The 20790-nt window shown below is 42.7% G+C and overlaps 1 protein-coding gene across 1 annotated transcript in view; it reads right to left on the bottom strand.

Annotated features, from left to right (window-relative positions):
- The window catches only part of fam98a (family with sequence similarity 98 member A), a 32876-nt gene extending 31285 nt beyond the window's left edge, over positions 1-1591 (bottom strand). The window contains exon 1 of the mRNA XM_072264868.1: positions 1452-1591. Coding sequence (XP_072120969.1) covers positions 1452-1585 — 134 coding nt within the window. The 5' untranslated portion in view covers positions 1586-1591. The remainder of the gene's footprint in view (positions 1-1451) is intronic.
- Between the last annotated feature and the right edge of the window lie 19199 nt (positions 1592-20790).

The raw sequence follows: 20790 nt of genomic DNA, 5'->3' as shown, positions 1-20790 counted from the left end.
CCTTGATATTATTAGTTTACCATCCTATTTCATCTTTCCTTTCATAATGCATTTTTATTTGCCTTCAGTTGGTTTTTAAAAACTTCCCAATTATTGCCAAAGCTGCCCATTAATTTTTGCTATCTTACATGCCCTCTCTTTTGCTTTCATGCTATCTTTGACTTGTCAGCCATGGTTGCCTTATCTTCCCCTTAGAATACTTCTTTATCTTTGGGATGCATCTTTCCTGCGCCTTGAAATTTGCTCCCAGAAACTCCAGCCACTGCTGTTCTGCTGTTATCCCTGCTTGTGGTCCCCTTCCAATCGACTTCGGTCAGTTCCTCTCTCGTGCCTCTGTAATTCCTTTTACCCCAATGTAATGCCAATACATCTTAGTTTAGCTTCTCCCTCTCAAACTGCAGGGTGAACTCCATCATTTTCTAAGGGCTCTTTTACCTTAAGCTCCCTAATCAAATTTCATAACACTCAATTCAGAATTGCTTTCCCCCAATGGGCTCAACCACAAATTGCTCTAAAATGCCACCTCATAGGCATTCTACAAATTCCCTCCTGTGGGATCCAGCACCAACCTGATTTTCCCAATCTACTTATATCTTGAAATCCCCCATGACTATTGTAACATTGCCTTTTTAACAAGCCCTTTCTATCACCTGCTGAAATTTGATCCCCACATCCTGGCTACGGTTCAGAGGCCAGTATATAACTCTCATGGTGGTCTTTTACCTTGCATCAACTTCAAGTATAAGAACTCCACTGGATTATTCGTAATATAGTTAATTGAACATGACATGTGACCACTTCCAACCCAGACCAGATCATTGCTTTTCTTGACTTATGCGATTAAATATAATTAAGTAATGTAACACATCTATGAACTTGCATAAGTCATAGATCAAATCAGGGAGTGTGGTAGCAAAAACATTTAACCACTAATGCTGAAAAGTGATTCAGGAACTGTTTAACATCCTTCACCACTGTCATTTAGGGCAAGACCTTAAATAGGTCAGATCACCAGGCCTGCCATAGGCATCAGGTTTGTAAGGCCGACAAACTATTAAGTAAGAATAGCAGAATAAAATAATATAGCAAGTCAGACACTGCCTGGCCTGCTGAGTTCCTCCAGCATTTTGTGTGTGTTGCTTAGAATAAAATCAAGCTCGCCAGCCTTTCTGAGCAAGGCTGGTTACCACGAAACCTGTAGCATCAGCAAGGAGAGGATGGCGACCGAGTGGCCTCGGGGCCTTCTGCAACCCGCCGGCAGCTCGCGTCAAGCACGGGCCTCCAGTGAAATGCCGCTGCCTTACAGCGGGCAGAGGAGGAAGGCTGGCCGCGCTCCAACGCCAAGTCGAAAGCACGACACCGGCCTCCGCCGGCGGCCCAGCTTGGTAGAAGCCCCGGGAAGGTACAGGGCACCCGAGCCCAGCTCGCCCCGACCCCAGCCCCCTCCATACCCCAGATCCTCCAGCGAGTCGAGGATGTCGTTCTCCATAGCGCGGCCGGAGCTGATGTCGGTGTCCGGTACCGCTGCCGGAGGTTTCTCAGCGCCGCCACCACCGACACCCGCCGCCTTGTGCTTGGTTGGCATGTCCGGGGCCTCGCACGAAGTGGCCGCGCAACTGCCTGCTAGTCTCCTCGCACGAACAGGTATCTCATTAATATTATTTTTCTTAAAAATTAAAAATAACCACAATATTACTTAATCAATCGCACATCAATCCACAAATAATTATTAACATAGCTTTATACAGGCAGTAGCCTATACACGAAAGGACCCCTGGACCCGTTATCCTCATGGTGAAGTTTAATCTCTGATAGACCTTTACAAATAAATGTACAGTGGATTCCGGTTTATTGGGACACTTTGGGACCAGAATATTCTGGCCCAATTAAGCGGATGCCCTAATTAGCTGAAGTTTCAAGCAAGTACTTCTAAAAGGTATGAAAAAGACAAACTACCTTTTAACTGAGTAACACATAGTCATAGTCATACTTTATTGATCCCGGGGGAAGTTGGTTTTCGTTACAGTTGCACCATAAATAATAAATAGTGATAGAACCATAAATAGTTAAATAGTAATATGTAAATTATGCCAGTAAATTATGAAATAAGTCCAGGACCAGCCTATTGGCTCAGGGTGTCTGACCCTCCAAGGGAGGAGTTGTAAAGTTTGATGGCCACAGGCAGGAATGACTTCCTATGACGCTCTGTGCTGCATCTTGGTGGAATGAGTCTCTGGCTGAATGTACTCCTGTGCCCACCCAGTACATTATGTAGTGGATGGGAGACATTGACCAAGATGGCATGCAACTTAGACAGCATCCTCTTTTCAGACACCATCGTGAGAGAGTCCAGTTCCATCCCCACAACATCACTGGCCTTACGGATGAGATTGTTGATTCTGTTGGTGTCTGCTACCCTCAGCCTGCTGCACCAGCACACAACAGCAAATATGATAGCACTGGCCACCACAGACTCGTAGAACATCCTCAGCATCGTCCGGCAGATGTTAAAGGACCTCAGTCTCCTCAGGAACACATTATGTATTTAAATGAAATACAGAACAAATTAGAACACAACCAATACTCCATCAGTACTATACAACTGTGTATTAGCTCCTAATAGTTATCGACAAAATCGGTGCAGATAATGGACCGCCTTCATTCAAAGCTGTTGATGATTGCATCCTCCCAATCTTCATTTTCATTTTAACATTCAAGAAGATTGTTGACTCCTTCAAACTATTTGTAGTTCCTAACTTGGTGAAGTAGTGAAATCGTTTCATTTTTACTCCTGGTCTTTTGTGGCGTCTCCAAGCCTGAATGCTTGAAACCGCAGTGAGCAAAACAGTTCTGAATTGTTTTCCTGCCTATCCTTCGCCAACTATCAGTGACAAAAATTACTGCTTTTTAAACACAAGTACACACGACTGCCACTATTTAAAAACTGTTTGTTCAAAATCACACAAGTACATGCGACTGACAGTAGTTAGAAACTCTTCGACGACAATCTCCTGTCCCAATTAAGCAACAGAGTGTAGCAAATAAACAAAGGAAATTCTGGCTAATTTCTTAATTAGTTTTTGTTGTTTAAGAATGGTCCCAAATAAGCAGCTGCCCCAATTAACTGATGGTCCAATTAACCAGAATCCATTGTATTATAATTAGTTACAAGGTCATGTAGAGGGTTTTTGAAGGATTGGCCTTGTATTTTTCGAGCTTCAGTCGGGAAATTGATGAAACAAATGTCTGATCTTGGACAATTCTCCATCTTGTGGACATTTCTTGTACAAACGAAGTATATAACACAGCAGAGAGTGACTGTGGTCAGTCAGAATCCACCCTTTGGTGCAGGATGCCTCTGTCTGAACACACTTCGTTGGTATAATTTATATTATGGACAATGCCGCAAGGGTTGTGTCATTGCCCACCCAAAACTGCCCATGAGAACATGGCAGTGAGCCAGTTTCTCAAACGGCTCCGGCCCTCACAGTGATTGTACTCCTACGTTGGGAGTAACTTCTTGCCTCAACTTAAGAACATGGGAAATCAACATGGAAGAGGGACATTCAGCCCCAAAGTGCCTGCTTTATTATTCAGTATGATCATAGCTTATATGTTCCTTCGTATCACAGCCACAAACTCATCCCATGTGCCTTAATTCCCTCAGCATTTAGAAATCTAATGATCTGTACACAAAGATGTTCAGTGACTGTGCTTGCATAGACTACATATTTACTATCTTCAGATCTCAATCCTGCATAACCAACCCCATATTCTAAAACTGTGACTCTGTATACATGAGTCAAGGATACATCTTCCCTGAAACGACATTGTCAAACCTAACAACAATAATTTTGAATGTTTCAAGGTGATCATGTCTCATCCTTCTAATTTTGAAATACTGCTTAATCTCTCGTCAGGATGTATTACCATCCCTGAAATAAATCCATTGAAGTTTTGTTGCATCTAGATCTGAAGAGAATAAGTAATAACTTGCTTGTGTCTTATACAATTACAGAAAAACGCATTATGATTATGATTATGAGGACATACAGTCCCCTTTTATTGTCATTTAGTAATGCATTCATTAAGAAATGATAAAATGTTTTCCAAAATGATATCACAAAAACACATGACAAACCGACTTAAAAACTGACAAAAACCACATAATTATAACATATAGTTACAACAGTGCAAAGCAATACCGTAATTTGATAAGAACAGACCATGGCACAGTAAAAGTCTCAGAGTCTCTCGAAAGTCCCATCATCTCACGCAGACGGTAAACCTCCAGCGCCGCCAACTTGCCGATGCAGCATCCCGGAAACATCCAACCACAGTCCGACTCCGAGTCCGTCCGAAAAACTCCGAGCCTCTGATCACCTCCCGACACCGAGCACCATCGCTGCCGAGCGCTTTGACCCTGGCTCCGCAACAGGCGAAACACAAAGCCGAGGATTTGGGGCCTTCCCCTCCGGAGATTCTCGATCGCACAGTAGCAACGGCAGCGAAGCAAGCATTTCAGAAGTTACTCCAGATGTTCCTCTGCGCTTCTCATGGCCGTCTCCATCAAATCCGGATTGTGCACGGCACCCCTAGTTACACATATCGATATCATTCGGAATGGCCGCGCGCGCTGCAGAAAAAAGCATATCTTCTCATCTTAAAATTTTGCTATAAAGACTAACGAGCCATTTTCCTTTCCAGTTGCTTGATATACCTACACATTTCAATGATTCATGTACAAAGACACATAGGTTCCTCCAAACATCAATATCTTTCAACCTCACCATTTTAAAAAGTTTTCTATTTACCCTGCTGTCCGCATTTTGGCAAGTCTGATGACCTAGCTGTACTTCTACTCCTGGCATTCAGGCAGAGACTGAGAACCATTTATTTTCATTGATGCACATTTAAATCCAACCTACATTCTTCAAAGAAACTTAAAGCTCACAGAGGATTTTTATCTTAAAACATTTCCAAATTATAAGCAATTCCTAAAACACAAGGGATTTCCAAAACACAGATACAATTCCTATAAAGAAGAGACGACTTACAGTATAAACGATACAGATTGTTCATCACAAAAATCAAAGCCAGAGGAGTGGATTCTAGTTCACCCCATGTTTCTTTCATTCTTCCTGATGTTCCTTACCGCATTCCAACATTCCAAATAAGCTTGAATTTTCACAGACCTGATATATTTCCACAGATACCTTTTCCACAAAGATTCTAAAAACCTCTTGGAGACATAAATCCCAGCTACCTACAATTAATGCTGTGAAACTAACTTTCTAGAATACATAAAACTTCCAACATTAATAGACCAGTTATTGATAAGCTAAGTGTTGGTTTCCATCTAGTCTGCAGGCTTCTTTGGATTAGCAACTTAGTCAGCTTGTCTGTTTGAACCAAGCCAAATTAAATAACCTATTGACTTATACTGCACCTCTTCCAGCAGTTAGACAAGGATTATAGGCTAGCAGTCTGCTCCATAGACAGAACGTGTTTGCTAATCTGAGTGTTTTAACTTCAAGCTGATTACTGTTTGCCATTTACATTTTAAGAATTGAAGACTGGTTCATGTTTACGACCAGAAGCTTAACAATGTTTGTTGGAAGTTTACTTACAACTATTTGATCTTACAAGTGGCAGCTGCTGTGCTTAGAAAGCCAAGCTTGGCAAAGCATGAGGCACATTGGCCCAGGAAGCAAAGTTCCATTACAACCCCCTTACTTGCTAAGTGAAGATTTATAACCCAACTTTTTCCTATGGATATCAGCTTCAAGATCAAGACTCTCACCAATACTACTCTTGGTGAAACCCGACGAAGCAGTCCCCCAATCTGCGTCAGGTTTCACTGATGTAGAGGAGGCCGCACCGGGAGCACTGGATGCAATAGGTGACCCCAACAGACTCACAAGTGAAGTACCGATGTAGAGGAGGCCATTGTATTTGTACAATTGTATCTGGCTGATAAGTTTATGGCCTAAGGTAGAAGGAGATGAGTTATACAACTCTTGTTACATGTACATGCAATTCAACTCTTTGAGTTATTATGCAGAAAGTTTGAAGTTAATAACTTGTCTCCTTCTACCTTAGGCCACAAACTTATCAATCACCCCAGCTGTGGCCCACTTTCTGGAGGTCCAAAATGCCAACTTCTACAAAGAAGGGATCCATATGCTCCATGACCGCTGGACTAAGTGTGTAAATGTAGGAGAGGACTATGTTGAAAAATAAATGTGCTAGATTTTCTAAAATTGAGTCTTCTACCTTAGGCCACGAACTTATCAATCACCCCTTGTATGTCCTGTACAAAAATCAATTATCACAAGAATATGCTTATTAGGTTTCCAATAAGTTAGGCTGCCTTTGGATGTTTGAATAGACCTATATAATCAACCTGCCACACCTGCATTGGTGCTGCTGGTTTGGTTTGTCTTATAGGAAGTAGTTATGTGACTGCTCTTTTATTATCAGCCAGATACAATTACAATTTGTTACAATCACTCAATATGTAAGGACACCAGTATAGCACAGCTAATTTTGCATGAGTGGCTTTTCCGCCATCATGATTGTGCTTCAATTCTTGTGGGCTTCTTGAATCAGTGCTTTCTGCATGTGGGCAGAAGGTATTTGCTTCTTACTTTTTTTAGGGGGTCAATCCCAAACCTTAGTTTTATCATCAGCTTCATACTTGTACCTTGTTGGAAACCCATTGGAATTGGATTCAGTCATATCCAGGAGAATTCTTAGAAATAATCATCCTGATTATTTTTTATTTGTTGCTTAGTTACTACCAAAACTCTGGCCTCCCTTACCACAGTGAGGTCCATCCCGACAGCTTACTTTGCTTGTTCATTACCACAGTTGTGTAAGAGGCCTGCAGTATGTCCCGGGATGTGTAACACGTGTACTAATGGTCTAGTCAATATTAATTCATAAATGTTCTTCCACATGGAATATTTCCATCTGGTAGTTAATCAGATGAGAAGATGTCTTTCTACCGCATTCGAAACATAATTGGCGTCAGTACATATCAAAACTGGTTCTGTTATAGTTATTTGTTTTAGACTTAATCCTAGGGCTTTAGCCTCTGCAAATTGACCTGTATGATTCCCTAAAAGATACGCTTGCAACTCATGTGGTTCAAATTCAGTTTCTGATACAAAAAAAAAACCCTTTTGTAATCAGCAGCAGGGATTACAATTGAGTGGATCTGTCTTTCTGGATTTTCATTGCTGATCCATCACAGTACCATACTTGTGAATAGTGCTCTAAAACAGGGTCTATGGACCCTCAGTTAATGGTAGGGAGCCTCTTATTTAAAGAATGTGATAGTATATTGGGTCATGGAGAAGATTATTCTGCATCTTCCATGACAGGGAAGGATTATAAGTCATAGCTCTCGGGAATGTATTCCCATTTTAAGGTGTTGTCTTGCAAAGGAGTTTGCCACTTCCCTTATCTAGTTATTGTAGCTCATTCATTTGTTGGTAATTTACTATCATTTTTATAAAGCTGCAAGCTCTCTTTGTATAATAATTGGTTTGTCCTCTTGCCATGGTCTTACTCCAATAAACATATGAAATACCATAGTAAGACATCGCTCTAAGGAAATAACTTTCTGTTTTGTTCTGTTATATGAGGCATTCTATATGGGTCTTATGTTTCTTCACCCTGATTATAGCAGATGGCTACTGCAGTTTTTGGAGGAACACAAATTCGCAGAACAAGAGACTTTTTAGGTCACTTGTCCGGGGGTCAAGGACCCTTGCTGAAATTCTGCTGCACAGCTTTTATTATATTAACGTTGGCATTCCCCTTCTTTATGTTTTGTTTTCCCCAAGCTGCAGGGAAGAGAGGGGATGGCCCCAGTCCCTTTGTATACTTAGAGGGTGAAGGATGAGGTGGGCCTCATGCGCGGCATGCACTCAGTTACATACTCTTCTTCATACTAGCGATAGGGACGCTGAATGTTCCCTCTATCCTGGAAGGAGGATCTTGGTCTAAGACCTTCTTCCACAAAGAAAGGGGTCAGAGCTAAAGATCGTGACCTATACCTAGTGTCCAGCCATCCAGGTAGTGGGGGAATATCTCTTCCTAAAGCTGGCGATCTCCAGGGAACTTGTTTGATTTGTTTCTTCCCTGCTGAGAAGCTGGTGTAGGAGATCACTGTGAATGCAATCGAGGTTGGTTTGGTGACAGTGTTACTGACCCTACATTCCCTTTAGAAGGTTAAGAGGAGGAACCAGGGCCAGCACTTCATTGCTATTGTGTGAGATTGAGCAGTAATCTTGCTACCACCATATGGGTGTGCAGGATCTCTTCAACAACCTGACTAAGGGCTATTCCGCACAGGGTGCGGTGGTTTTCACTAGGATAAAGGGGAAACATTATGGAATGAACTAGGTCCCAGTCTGCCTTTGCCATTTATTCTCTGATATTATATGCTGTATTCAAGCCCTGATTTTTGACTATTTTACTCAATTCAGTACTAAGTCCTCTGTGTACATCTCTACCATTTGTTTGTAAATCCATGCATGTATCTGATATGGATTTGCACACACATGTGGAGTTGGTAACAAAGCTATGGGAATAACATTAATAAGAATTGGTGAATACGTTGGGGAGTGTGACTGGCCCAGAAGGCCTGTAACTTCCCGGCATTCTGAAATATCCATTCAAGAATTCCTTCTGCATCAGCCGGAGGTGCACCACATACTGCCTTCAAACACTGAATAGTCAAAGGTCCAAAACCCTGATAGGATGTCTGTACTTGGGACAATCCCGAAAGGTGGCGGTGTGTTCAGATGCACCGGCTTCTCTGAGGCAAAGCAAAGGTGTTTTTGTCTTTTTTATGATTGCAAGATACTGCTGGACATTCTAGTTATGGTAACTTCTCACACTTCATGACCCCGACACCTGGAACTTCCATCATGCTGCTAGTTGCGTCCACTGTGAAGACTGACACAAAATACTTATTCACTTCATCTGCCATTTTGTTGTCCCCCTTTACTACTTCTCCAGCATCATTTTCCTGCAGTCTGATATCCACTCTCACCTCTCTTTTACACTTCATGTATCTGAAGAAACTTTTGGTATCCTCTTTAATATTACTGGCTAGCTTACTTTCATATTCCATCTTTACCTTCTTAATGACTTACTTAGTTGCCTTCTGTTGGTTTTTAAAAGCTTCCCAATCCTCTACCTTCCGACTAATTTTTGTGCTATTATATGCCCTCTCTTTTGCTTTTATGTTGGCTTTGACCTTACTTGTTACTCATGGTTGCATCATCTTTCCTTCAATACTTTTTCCTCTTTGGGATGTATATATCCCGTGACTTCCAAATTGCTACCAGAAATTCCAGACATTGCTGCTCTGCTGCCATCCCTGCCAGTGTTCTTTTCCAATCGATTCTGGCCAACTCCTCTCCCATGCCTGTGCAATTCCCTTTACTCCACTGTAATACTGATACATCTGACTTTAGCTTCTCCTTCTCAAATTTCAGGGTGAATTCGGTCATATTATGATCACTTATCCCTAAGCGTTCCTTTTACCTTAAGCTCTCTAATCAGTTCTGGTTCATTGCACAACAACAAATCCAGAATATCTGATCCCCTAGTGGGTTCAGCCACAAGCTGTTCCTAAAAAGCCATCTCATGGGCACTCTTGAAATTCCCCCATGCTTGGAATTACTACTGTTTGGGGTTGTGTATACAACCCCATCTGGGTCTTTTTACCCTTGTAGTTCCTTAGCTCTTTCCACAATGATTTAATACCTTCTTACTAATGTCACCTCTTACTAATGATTTGATTTCATTTTTTTTTTACCAACAGAGCAACGCCGCCCCCTCTGCCTTCTTGCCAGTTCTTTCAATATAATGTGTATCCTTGGACATTAAGCTCCCAGCTATAATCTTCTTTCAGCCATGATTCAGTGAAACCTACAAAATCATACCTGCCAATCTGCAACTGTGCTGCAAGTTCATCTGCCTTATTCTGTATACTACACATTTTCAGATACAGCACTTTCAGTCCTATATTCACCCTTTCTGATTTTGTCCACCTTTTACGTTGCAACTCATCCTGTTGTCTGCAACTTTGCCCTATCAACAGCCTCTCATCACTACACATCACCTCTGTCTGCAAACCAGCTACCTCATCTTCAGCACTATTATCTGCCTTTGCTATGATACTTCTTGCATTGAAATATATGCAGCTCAGGACTCCAGTTGTACTATGCTCAAACTTTGGATTCCTAACTTTGTCTGAGGTCTTACCAACATCTGCCTCCACAACCTTTCCACCAACTGTGTCACAACCACGGATTTGGCAGCTCAGTAGATACGGCCATTGTGCTTGTGAATTTGCACGTGTCAGGTAATTATTATTTAATTGTGATTGTATTTAACTCCATTCTTGTTGTCGTAGTGCTTGTTGAGACTTGGACAGAGCATAGCAATGCTTCGCTGCTGTTTTGTATTCCGCCTTTCCTGAGATATTGGTTTTTCAAATCAACTGACTCTGAAGGCTAGTGGTATTTGTTTAATGGTTAGATGTTCTTTTCAGCCACAGTGTAGGCCTCGTTTTCCTTTGAGAGTTTTAGTTAACAACCCAGTTTGGCCTAGCGTTTATTGTTTTATTTTCCCTTTACCACTGTTCGTATTAAAGTCTGTGAACTGTCGACCTGCTTCTGTGTCTCTCACTCTGCACACGGGCCATATCCGAACCCTGGTGACAAATTGTTCTGGCACTCTGATTCCAATCCCCCTACTACTCTAGTTTAAATCCCATTGTGCAGCATTAACAAACCTTCCCACTAGGAAATTAGTCCCCCTTCAGTTCAGAAGCTGTCCCTTCTGTACAGGTCCCATCTTCCCTGGAAGAGAGTCCAGTGATCCAAAAACCTTATACTGTCCCTCCTACACCAACTCCTTAGCCACATATTTCACTATATAACCTTCCTAGTTCTGGCCTCACTAGCACATGGCATGGGCAGCAATCCTGAGATCACAACCCTGGAGGTCCTGCCCTCTAACTTAGCACCCAACTCCCTGAACTCCCCATGCAGAACCTTGTCATTGGTACCTACATGGACCACAACTTCTGGCTGTTCACCCTCCCAATTAAGAGGGGCATTCAGCTATCCTGCCTGGCATCTCTACTGTCCTAGCTGAGCAGATATAAAGAAGGTCAGGAAAAAAATAACTTAACCTAGAGCTTTTCTTTTCTCTAACTGAAGCTTCTCCTTGCAGAAGCCTCAACGAGCTATAGCCTCAAGACTACCCACTCTGATGATGGTCGCTGCAAAGACGGTCACTGCGCTTGCTCCTGCCTTCCTTTAATTTACTCTTGCTAATTAATCACAAATGTCGAATGGCCACTGGCCAAAGCTCTTTTTCACTGTGCTGCCTTTTGTACTGGGGTAGTGGACCAGATTGAACTCTCCTCCTCTCAAAACTTCTGATGTCTGGATTGGTTGCTGGTCAAAGTTTGATCTTACTAGTGGCATCTGCTGTGTTTAGTTAGCCGCGTTTTGAAAAGCACAAAGCCCCCTGGCCCAGAAAGTAAGTGTCCATCATAACAATAGAAAATTATTCTTGTGAGTGATCCCTCACAAGGCATCTGAAAACCTATGCCATCCAACTGGCTGGAGTGTTCAAGGACATCTTCAATGTCTTAATCTGTCTGAACTTCAAGAAGAACAGGGTGAGTTGTCACCCAGTTGCACTCATACCTATTGTGATGTGATGCTGGAGAGTTTAGCCATGGTTAGAATTAACTCCTGCTTGAGCACAACAGTTCATGCAATCTCACTTGCACTTTAGAGCAATACCTACATCAGGCTGCTGTTTATTGACTACAGCCCAGTGTTCTACACAATCATGCCTTCAGTACTAATCAACAGCTTCAAATCTGGGCCTCTGTACCTCCTCTGCAACTGGATCATTGAATTCCTCATCGAGAGATCTCAATCTGTACGGATTGGAAATAACATCTCTTCATCACTGACTATCAACACAGATGCACCCCAAGGATGTATGCTTAGTCCACTGCTCTACTCTCTCTATACTTTCGACTTTATGGCTAGGCACAGCTCAAACATCATCTATAAATTCACCAATGACACAGATGTTATCGGCAGAATCTCAGATGGTGATGAGGAGGTGACCAGGAATGAGATAGATCAACTGGTTGAGTGATAGTACAACAATGTCCTTGTACTCAATGTCAGTAAGACCAAGGAATTGCTTGTGGGCTTCAAGAAGGGGAAATTGAGAGAACACACATCAGTTCCCATTGAGGGGTCAGCAGTGGACAGGGTGAGCAGCTTCAATTTCAAGTTCTGGTTTAATTGTCACTCAACCATACATGTGAATAAGATCAAATGAAGCAGTGTTCTTCCGGAGCCAAGGTGCAAAACACAATACACAGAGTCACTCACAACACAAGGCACATATAGCACATATAATTACGATCGCAGAAAAACAGACACAAGAACAATAATTTCCCCCGGGATCAATAAAGTACGACTATGACTAATAATCTAGCCCAAGTCCCTGAGCACCATGACCTCTAGAATGATGGTGCAGAGGATGTTGTCCTAGAGCCACTTTTCTGAAAAAGCAGGAATACTGCAGTCCTGTTCAGGTGCTAGTGCAGCCAGAGATGAATGAAATTCAGCTTGTCTTTCACTGAGTGAACACTGGAGACCAGCACGGATGGGAGAGGCCAGTTCCCCCATCCCAGCAAGGACTCCAGCGCTTTCCAACACCTCCTTTCACATCTCCTCTCCTGGGGGGCTACAGCAGGTGACCCCACGGCACAAGGGCCTGGTTTGCGTTACAACTGAGGCCGCGCAGCTCCCCTGCCATTGTTCTTGCCAATGAACCAGTGAACCGGGTTTGTGGTGTTCTACGTTACCAATGATAGATAGATAGATAGATATACTTTATTGATCCCGAGGGAAATTTGGTTTTGTTACAGCCGCACCAACCAAGAATAGAGCATAAATATAGCAATACATAAACCACAAACAATCAAACAACAAAATACAAACTATGCCAGATGGAAAATAAGTCCAGGACCAGTCTCAGGGTGTCTGACCCTCCACGGGAGGAGCTGCAAGTTTGATGGCCACAGACAGGAACGACCTCCCGTGCCGCCCAGTGTTGTATCTCGGTGGAATATGTCCGAGTCCAATAGTAAAAAGTTCAATATCCAGTCTACAAACACGTTCCTTAATCGTAATATGACCCGCATTGCACCATCTGTTGTTAACCAGGACAGTAAGCACCCAACTCCTTTACGCTTACCGCTCTCTGTGCACTTCCGGTCAGCCCGAACGGTCTGGAAGCCGTCCATGGAAAAGACTTGATCGGGTATGTCCTCGTGCAGCCCCATTCCAGTGAAACACATAACATGGCACTCCCGAAATGTTCTCTGATGCCTGGCTAGCGCCTTGAACTCGTCCATTTTATTACCCACTGAACTCCTCTTCTCCATAAGTCTCTGTTGTCTCGACCCGGTCCTCTTTCCTCGCCTTTGTGATCCCCCCCTGCATCCTCTGTGTGTTTTCCTCCAGATTTCAGCAGGGGTGTCTGCTGCTTTACTCGCTAAACAGGCCGGCATAAGTGCAAGCAGCTGGTCCCTGGAATACACAATGCGACCATGCTTCTGTCCTGCTACTGAGACGTGTCGGAATGTCCCAGCATGTCCCAGCGCTAAAAACCCAAATAAAACTCTCTCTACCGGCATGTCAGAGAGGATGCAGCTTCGATGTGTTACCGTGTAAAAAAAAATACAAAAAATAACGTAAGTTAAAAAGTAAGAAGAAAAAAGTAAGAATACTGATCGGAACGGCTGTATCAGGCTGCATGCACGACCGGTGCATGCGCACTTGAATGCAAGTTCATGGGTGTTAACACCCCTGAAGATGCAGTTATAAAGAAGGCACACCAGTGGCTGTATTCCATTAGGAGTTTCAGAAGGGTCACCAAAGATGATGGTAAATTTCTACAGATAAGTCATGAAGACCATTCTGACTGGTTGCATCTCCATCTGGTATGGAGGCGCAAGTACACAGGATTGGAAGCACCTGCAGAGGGTAAATTCAGCCGGCCCCATCATGACTACTGGCCTCCCCAACTGGGCGAACAGGTCTAAAAACCTCTTCTGGGAAGAGTGAAGGAGTGGGGTATGCTTCATGGTCAATAATGCTCGGTGTAACCCTCAGAATGTTCATGCCCTCAAGCCCTTTCTTTCCTTGGATCTGGAGTACCTGGTGCTACTGTGTAGACCTTTCTGGCTGCCTAGGGAGTTTGCGGTGGTTATTATCACAGCTGTGTATGTTCTGCCGCAGGCTGATACCGACCTGGCTCTCAAAGAACTATGCAAGACCATCAGCACCCTGGGGACTGTACACCAAGGGGTCGTTTCATCATCGCTGGAGACCTTAAAAGAGTGTGGCTGTTGAAAGTTTCTCTGAAGTTTTGTCAATACATCCAGGCGAGCACACGGGGAGATAGCATACTTGATCACTGCTCCTCTCCCTTCCGCAATGCTTACAAAATGCTCCTCCATCCACCATTTGGGAAGTCGGATCACTCCTTCATCTTGCTTCTGCCCATATACAGGCAGAAGCTGAAACAGGAGGCGGCCATAGTTAAAACAGTCCACTGTTGGTCCGACCAATTGGTCACCATTCTACATGCTGTAGGTCTTGTCAAACCCCAAATGACCTGAAGCATCATGAGGTACACCAGCAACTTAACCAAGTTCATGTCCCGAACAGTCTTCTCCATGACACATTCTTTCAAATTGAAAGAATCCAAGTGGACAGATGAATGCCATCTTCCCTTTCTCAGCTTTACTCATGGATACCTGATAATACTCACTCCTTAGGTCCAACATACTGAACTACTTTGCTCTACTCAGGCAGGCCAGAGCATCCTTGATCTGTGGAACAGTGTATTGGTCAGGGACAGTATGTCGGTTCAGTGTCTGATAATCAACACACATTCATCCCTTCCCATTCTTCTTCCTCACCTCCACTATGGGACTCCTTGATTCGGTGATAATTCCAGCTTCCTTCAGCTTCAGCAGATGCTGCCGAACATTTTCCACCTCTGCTGGTGCTAACTGTTGAGACTTTTCTCTGAAAGGGGTGTCCTCTGTCACTTGGATAGTGTGGTGAATACTCTTGGAGCAACCCACATCAAACTCATCAGGAGAAAAGACATCTTCAAACTTCAACATCTTCTGTTAGTCTCCTTTTCCATCCCTTGGGTATTGGGGAGTCACTAAGGTTGAATGACTTTGCTGTTAACTTTCCTGACCCAGGAGATTGTCTGTCTCCCAGATTCTCACCGAAAAACTAGACACTACGGTCGCTGGGAAAAGAGGTGCCATCGGCATCCCACGTCTGAGGGTGGCCTCTCCCTCCGAGGTGTTCCTGACAATCACTGTCATCCTGTTATGTGTACAGCTGAAGGTTTCTGCAGTTCAGGTCTCACCTCCATCCCAGCAGGTAAGCATGCCTCTTCTTTCTGATCCTCCAGAGCATCCCACCAGGAGGGCTTCGGCATCAGGCATTCTGGGGAATTTAGGGTTTCCCATAACTCTAGCTACTTCTCCAGGACGTAACATGATGGGTTTGGGCTAGGTGTACCATACAGTTCCTCATTTATGCTTATATTTTCTAACATTTGCATGTAGCCCATGGACGTGACCAATGGATTCTCTGCATTTAGAGACCTCCCTACCTCAGAGCTGGACCAGTTGCTGTCTTTTCACATTATCTGAGCACTGCCACTTATCCAGCGACTGAGGTGTTTGCTCCACTCAAGTCTCATATTCCTCCTCCCCATCAGGGATGGGCTTGACTCCTGAGAACATTCTCAGCCTACAATAACTTTGACTCCCTGCTGGCACCCTTTGGCATTTACCTATCAGTGACGTAATCGCTGAAACCAGCTCAGAATTTTCACCACCCACTGAAGAACCCATAAGACCTTTAACACCAGACAATTCCTTTCCCTCACTTTGCAGAAATGAGGACAACTTGTCCCTAAAGTCTTCACTATCAGCTACAATTTATTTTTAACATCTTCACCCTCAGTTACATGCCACCTTTCTTGAAAAGAATGGATTACCCTTGGCCCTGCCTCTCTGGGTGTCCCTACCTTATCAGGCAGCACAACTTCAGTCTTGTCTCTGCTAGTTTGGACTAACACGACATCCTTACCGGCTGATTGGTCAAACCACCATTCAACCAACGTAACTTTCCCCAATACTTTCACAGAACTTAGTACTCTAATCAACAATTCATCCGGGCTGCGGACATCCACCCTGCTCAGAACGCAAACATTTTTTATGGGTATTCTCTTTGAAGTCACACCAAAGCTTAATCTCTGCAGCATCCGTAATTAAGCACTTTAATTACTTTCCCTGATACTGGTTTAAAGACATGCTTAAATACAAAAACTACTTGATGAATTCTTAACAGCAATTACACAGCATTCAGCGAATTGCTGGAGGATAGCCCCGACAAGTGTACCAACCCTCACCAAGTTCCTATGCAAACTTGGCTTGTTAGCTGACTCTGACAAAAGCCACTGGACTCAACGGTGAGAAGGCCATCTTTCTTAAACAATGTATATCTAGGGTCAGTATGATTTGGGCCCAACATACAGGAAAGTTGGGATAGACAATAGACAATAGGTGCAGGAGTAGGCCATTTGGCCCTTCGAGCCAGCATCGCCATTCACTGTGATCATAGCTGATCATCCACAATCAGTATCCAGCCTTATCCCCATAACCTTTGATTCCGCTATCTTTAAGCGCCCTATCCATCTCTTTCTTGAAAGCATCCAGAGACTTGGCCTCCACAGCTTTCTGGGGCTGAGCATTCCATACATCCACCACTCTCTGGGTGAAAAAATTTTTTCTCAACTCCATTCTAAATGGCCTACCCCTTATTCTTAAACTGTGGCCTCTGGTTCTGGACTCACCCATCAGCGGGAACATGCTTGCTGCCTCCAGCGTGTCCAATCCCTTAATAATCTTATATGTTTCAATCAGATCCCCTCTCAGCCTTCTAAATTCCAGAGTATACAAGCCCAGTTGCTCCAATCTTTCAACATATGACAGTCCCACCATCCCGGGAATTAACCTTGTGAACCTACTCTGCACTCCCTCAATAGCAAGAATGTCCTTCCTCAAATTTGGAGACCAAAACTGCACACAGTACTTCAGGTGAGGTCTCACCAGGGCCCTGTACAACTGCAGAAGGACCTCTTTGCTCTTATACTCAATTCCCCTTGTTATGAAGGCCAGCATGCTTTCTTCACTGCCTGCTGTACTTGCATGCTTACTTTCAGTGACTGATGTACAAGAACACCTAGATCTCGTTGTACTTCCCCTTTTCCTAACTTGACTCCATTTAGATAATAATCTGCCTTCCTGTTCTTACCACTAAAGTGGATAACCTCACATTTATCCACATTAAACTGCATCTGCCATGCATCTGCCCACTCATCCAGCCTGTCCAAGTCACCCTGCATTCTCATAACATCCTCCTCACATTTCACACTGCCACCCAGCTTTGTGATGTTTTGACTAACGGAATCGTGATTTGAGTAAATACTGCCCATACACAATTATCCGTTGGAAATGAATAACAGATCGTACGCCGCATACAATTATAAAGGAAGTTTATTTACTAATTTCAGCTTTAGCAAACAGTTATTAAGAAGAATAAAAAATAACAAAAATAAAAGGGCTTATTACAATTAAACCAGTCTAATTGTGCACATCATTGGAGTTTGTATTGTCGAAAAGCTGGGTATGACCAATACTCATGGTGCTCAATTTTCATCACTTCCCATCTTGAACTCCTTCGTCTCGCCAAGCACTCCTTGTAATCACATCTTCCTGTTGGATAGAATCCTATGGCTATCTCTCCCGATTTTCTCCTCTCTGCATCTCCTGCCAAAAAGACTATGAACCCCAGGGCATTATACCCATCTCATGAACATCTTGGCACTGTGATAGAACCTCTGGCAGATACATGTCATATTCCAGTCCAAGGTTAATTGAAATAGGTAGATATCTTGCAAATTAAAATGAGCCCATTATTCCTGATAGAGTCATACCATTATAGAATACTACAAAGCAGAAACAGGCACTTCAGACCATATCCTTGCCTGCACATCCCATCCATGAACCTATCCAAGTTGCTCCTAAGTGTCGAAATCAAACCTGAGTTTCCACTTCTGCTGGCAGCTTGTTCCACGTTCTCACCACCCTCTGACTGAAGACAATTCCCTCTCATATTGCCCTTAAAATTCCACTTTTCACCCATAAACTAATACCTCTAGTTCTAATCTCGTTACTTGATCTTTGCTGCAAGTAAATAAATATTCTAACAAAATACTGATGAAGGGTCTCGGCCTAAAACATGAACTGTTTGCTCTTTTCCGTAGGTGCTGCCTGACCTACTGAGTTCCTCCAGCATATTGTGTGTGTTGCTTTGGATTTCCAGCATCTGCAGATTGTCTCGTGTTTGAAATAAATATCCTCTATTGGTAAAGGCAGTAAAACCGGCCCCATTATTTCATCTCTAATACAAATTTAGCTGATCACTTGGCATTTTCAGGATTACCACAGAGATTCAGAGCATTAATTACATTGGTGCAGACGGAAGAGCACTGAGTTGTGGTAATGCAGCACATTGTCTGATACTCTGATCTCTTGAATTGAATTTATGGGATATTTTCATCCTGATATGCTAATCAACTCTGAATGTTCACTGAATCTATTAATACGCAATAATATTGATAGGGATTATACTTTCAGAGTAGAATCTCTCCTATTTTTGACTATTATCAGTTGTAATTCTCTATTTCTACTCGGTCAATAGTTGCTAGAGGATTTGGTGTCATATTTTGTGATAATGGAGAAAAAATCATTTCCTATTGAGGAAATCTCTTATCCAAATAATAGCCTTTGGTTAACCTTCAATCTAATGAGAGTTTTAATAAATCAAGTCTAGAGAGTGCAGGCTTACTATATTTCCAAGGCAGCCTTCAGCAGGTCAAATCCTTTTCTAAATTTGATTCTCTGGTCTCTTTGCTTGAGAAACCAATAGCTAAAATGGCAGATTCAATCTTTTACTTACAAGTACAATATTAACTATGATTTTAGTAGCATGAAGAATTTCACAGCTTTTACTTATCTCTGTGAAGACAGGTGGCTCGAAATCTCTGCCTGGCATAAAGAAAAAGCATAAGATTTTTTTCATTGTATTTGTGGAACTAGTTGACTGGGAAATGATGTCTGTATGTTTTCCTAGACCTGTGGATCCTAAGGTGGGCAATATTGCCCTCTTCCCCCGCGAGCGGTAGGAATTTCTAAGTGGATGATAAAGATAAAGGGGGTAGTGGGGGCACTCAGTAGCAAGAGGGCAGCTGAGAGATTGGGGGCTTAATTTAAGAAATTAATTACTTATTTTAATCATTTGATGCTCGACTCATAATTGATTACAATGATCACGTAATCACCTCATCTCTTGCTAACCCACCGTTCTCTTAGACTTTGCTCAAAGCATGTTATAGTTGTTGAAAAGAGTGTGACTCTTCTGTATTTGGTATATCATGAGAAAACTGGGCTGAAGAAATGGTGTAATTTCTCGGCCTGGCCCAGGTATTATTGCCATTCACTATGGTAGGTTAGCTAGTATGATTCCCTACCCTAATCATGCAATGATACAATTCCTGAGAATTAGGACCTTGTGTTCAATGGGGCAAAGTTCTGAATGGTCTTGACTGCATTTCTCTAACCCACAGCCCAACTGAGGTACGGCTACCCCATTTTATGTACCTTTTGGCAGAGAGTCAGGTTTTGCCTGAGCTATGATGATGCCATAACTTTCCCCTTAATTAATCGCGGCATTTGAGGTTGGACATAAACAATAGCTGATTGACTGTGGTCATTAATTCATAATGAAAATGACAGAAGCTGACTAAATGAAACAGAAGTGCAGACAGTATAGTCTGGACTATCCAAAATATGGATTTATACCAGCTCAAACAACCAATGTGTCTGTTGTATAAAAAAGTTTTTTTCAATTGAGACAATGAAGCTGACCAGGCTTCTTGAACATTTGAAGAGAATATACTCTGATTAAGCAAACAGGAACTTAGTTTATTTTCAGTCACTTTGTGAAAATTTTCAGAAATGAGAAGCATGCTTGCCAGCACTTCACAACAGAGCAGTGAAGGTTTGCGTGCTTCCTGCGACGTTTTATTACTCATTGCGAAATCTGGAAAGCCCATACAATTGGAGAAGAACTGACTCTGCCAGCACTAAGGGAGATTCTGAGTATAATTTTACATAAGTCTTGAGACCAAATAATTAAAATGATTTTGCTCAGTGACAGCTCTGTTCAAAGATGAATAGATGAAATGTCTGAGCATCTGGAATACACATTGTGCAATATACTTAGGACAACATAATTTGTTCTGCAGTTGGATGAGTCAACTTTACCAGGCAATAAATCATTGCATTTTGGTTGTGTTCACTCATAAAAGATGAAAGAATGGTTCAAGATTTGAAATGGGCTAGAAATGGATTGAAGGGGGAGTCAAGCAATTTTTCAAACAGAAAGATATTTTGTTCAACAACATTCTTGATTGACAGGATGCCACCATAGGGTTATTACTTCCTTGTGAAAAACTGCACTTATATATTTACCATAGATTGTGTAATTCACAGATAATATC

This window comes from Mobula birostris, chromosome 8 (genome assembly GCF_030028105.1).
Source record: "Mobula birostris isolate sMobBir1 chromosome 8, sMobBir1.hap1, whole genome shotgun sequence".
In the NCBI taxonomy this organism is placed as follows: Eukaryota; Metazoa; Chordata; class Chondrichthyes; order Myliobatiformes; family Myliobatidae; genus Mobula; species Mobula birostris.
The sequence above is the reverse complement of the archived record's forward strand: the minus strand, read 5'-3'. Positions and strand labels throughout refer to the sequence as shown.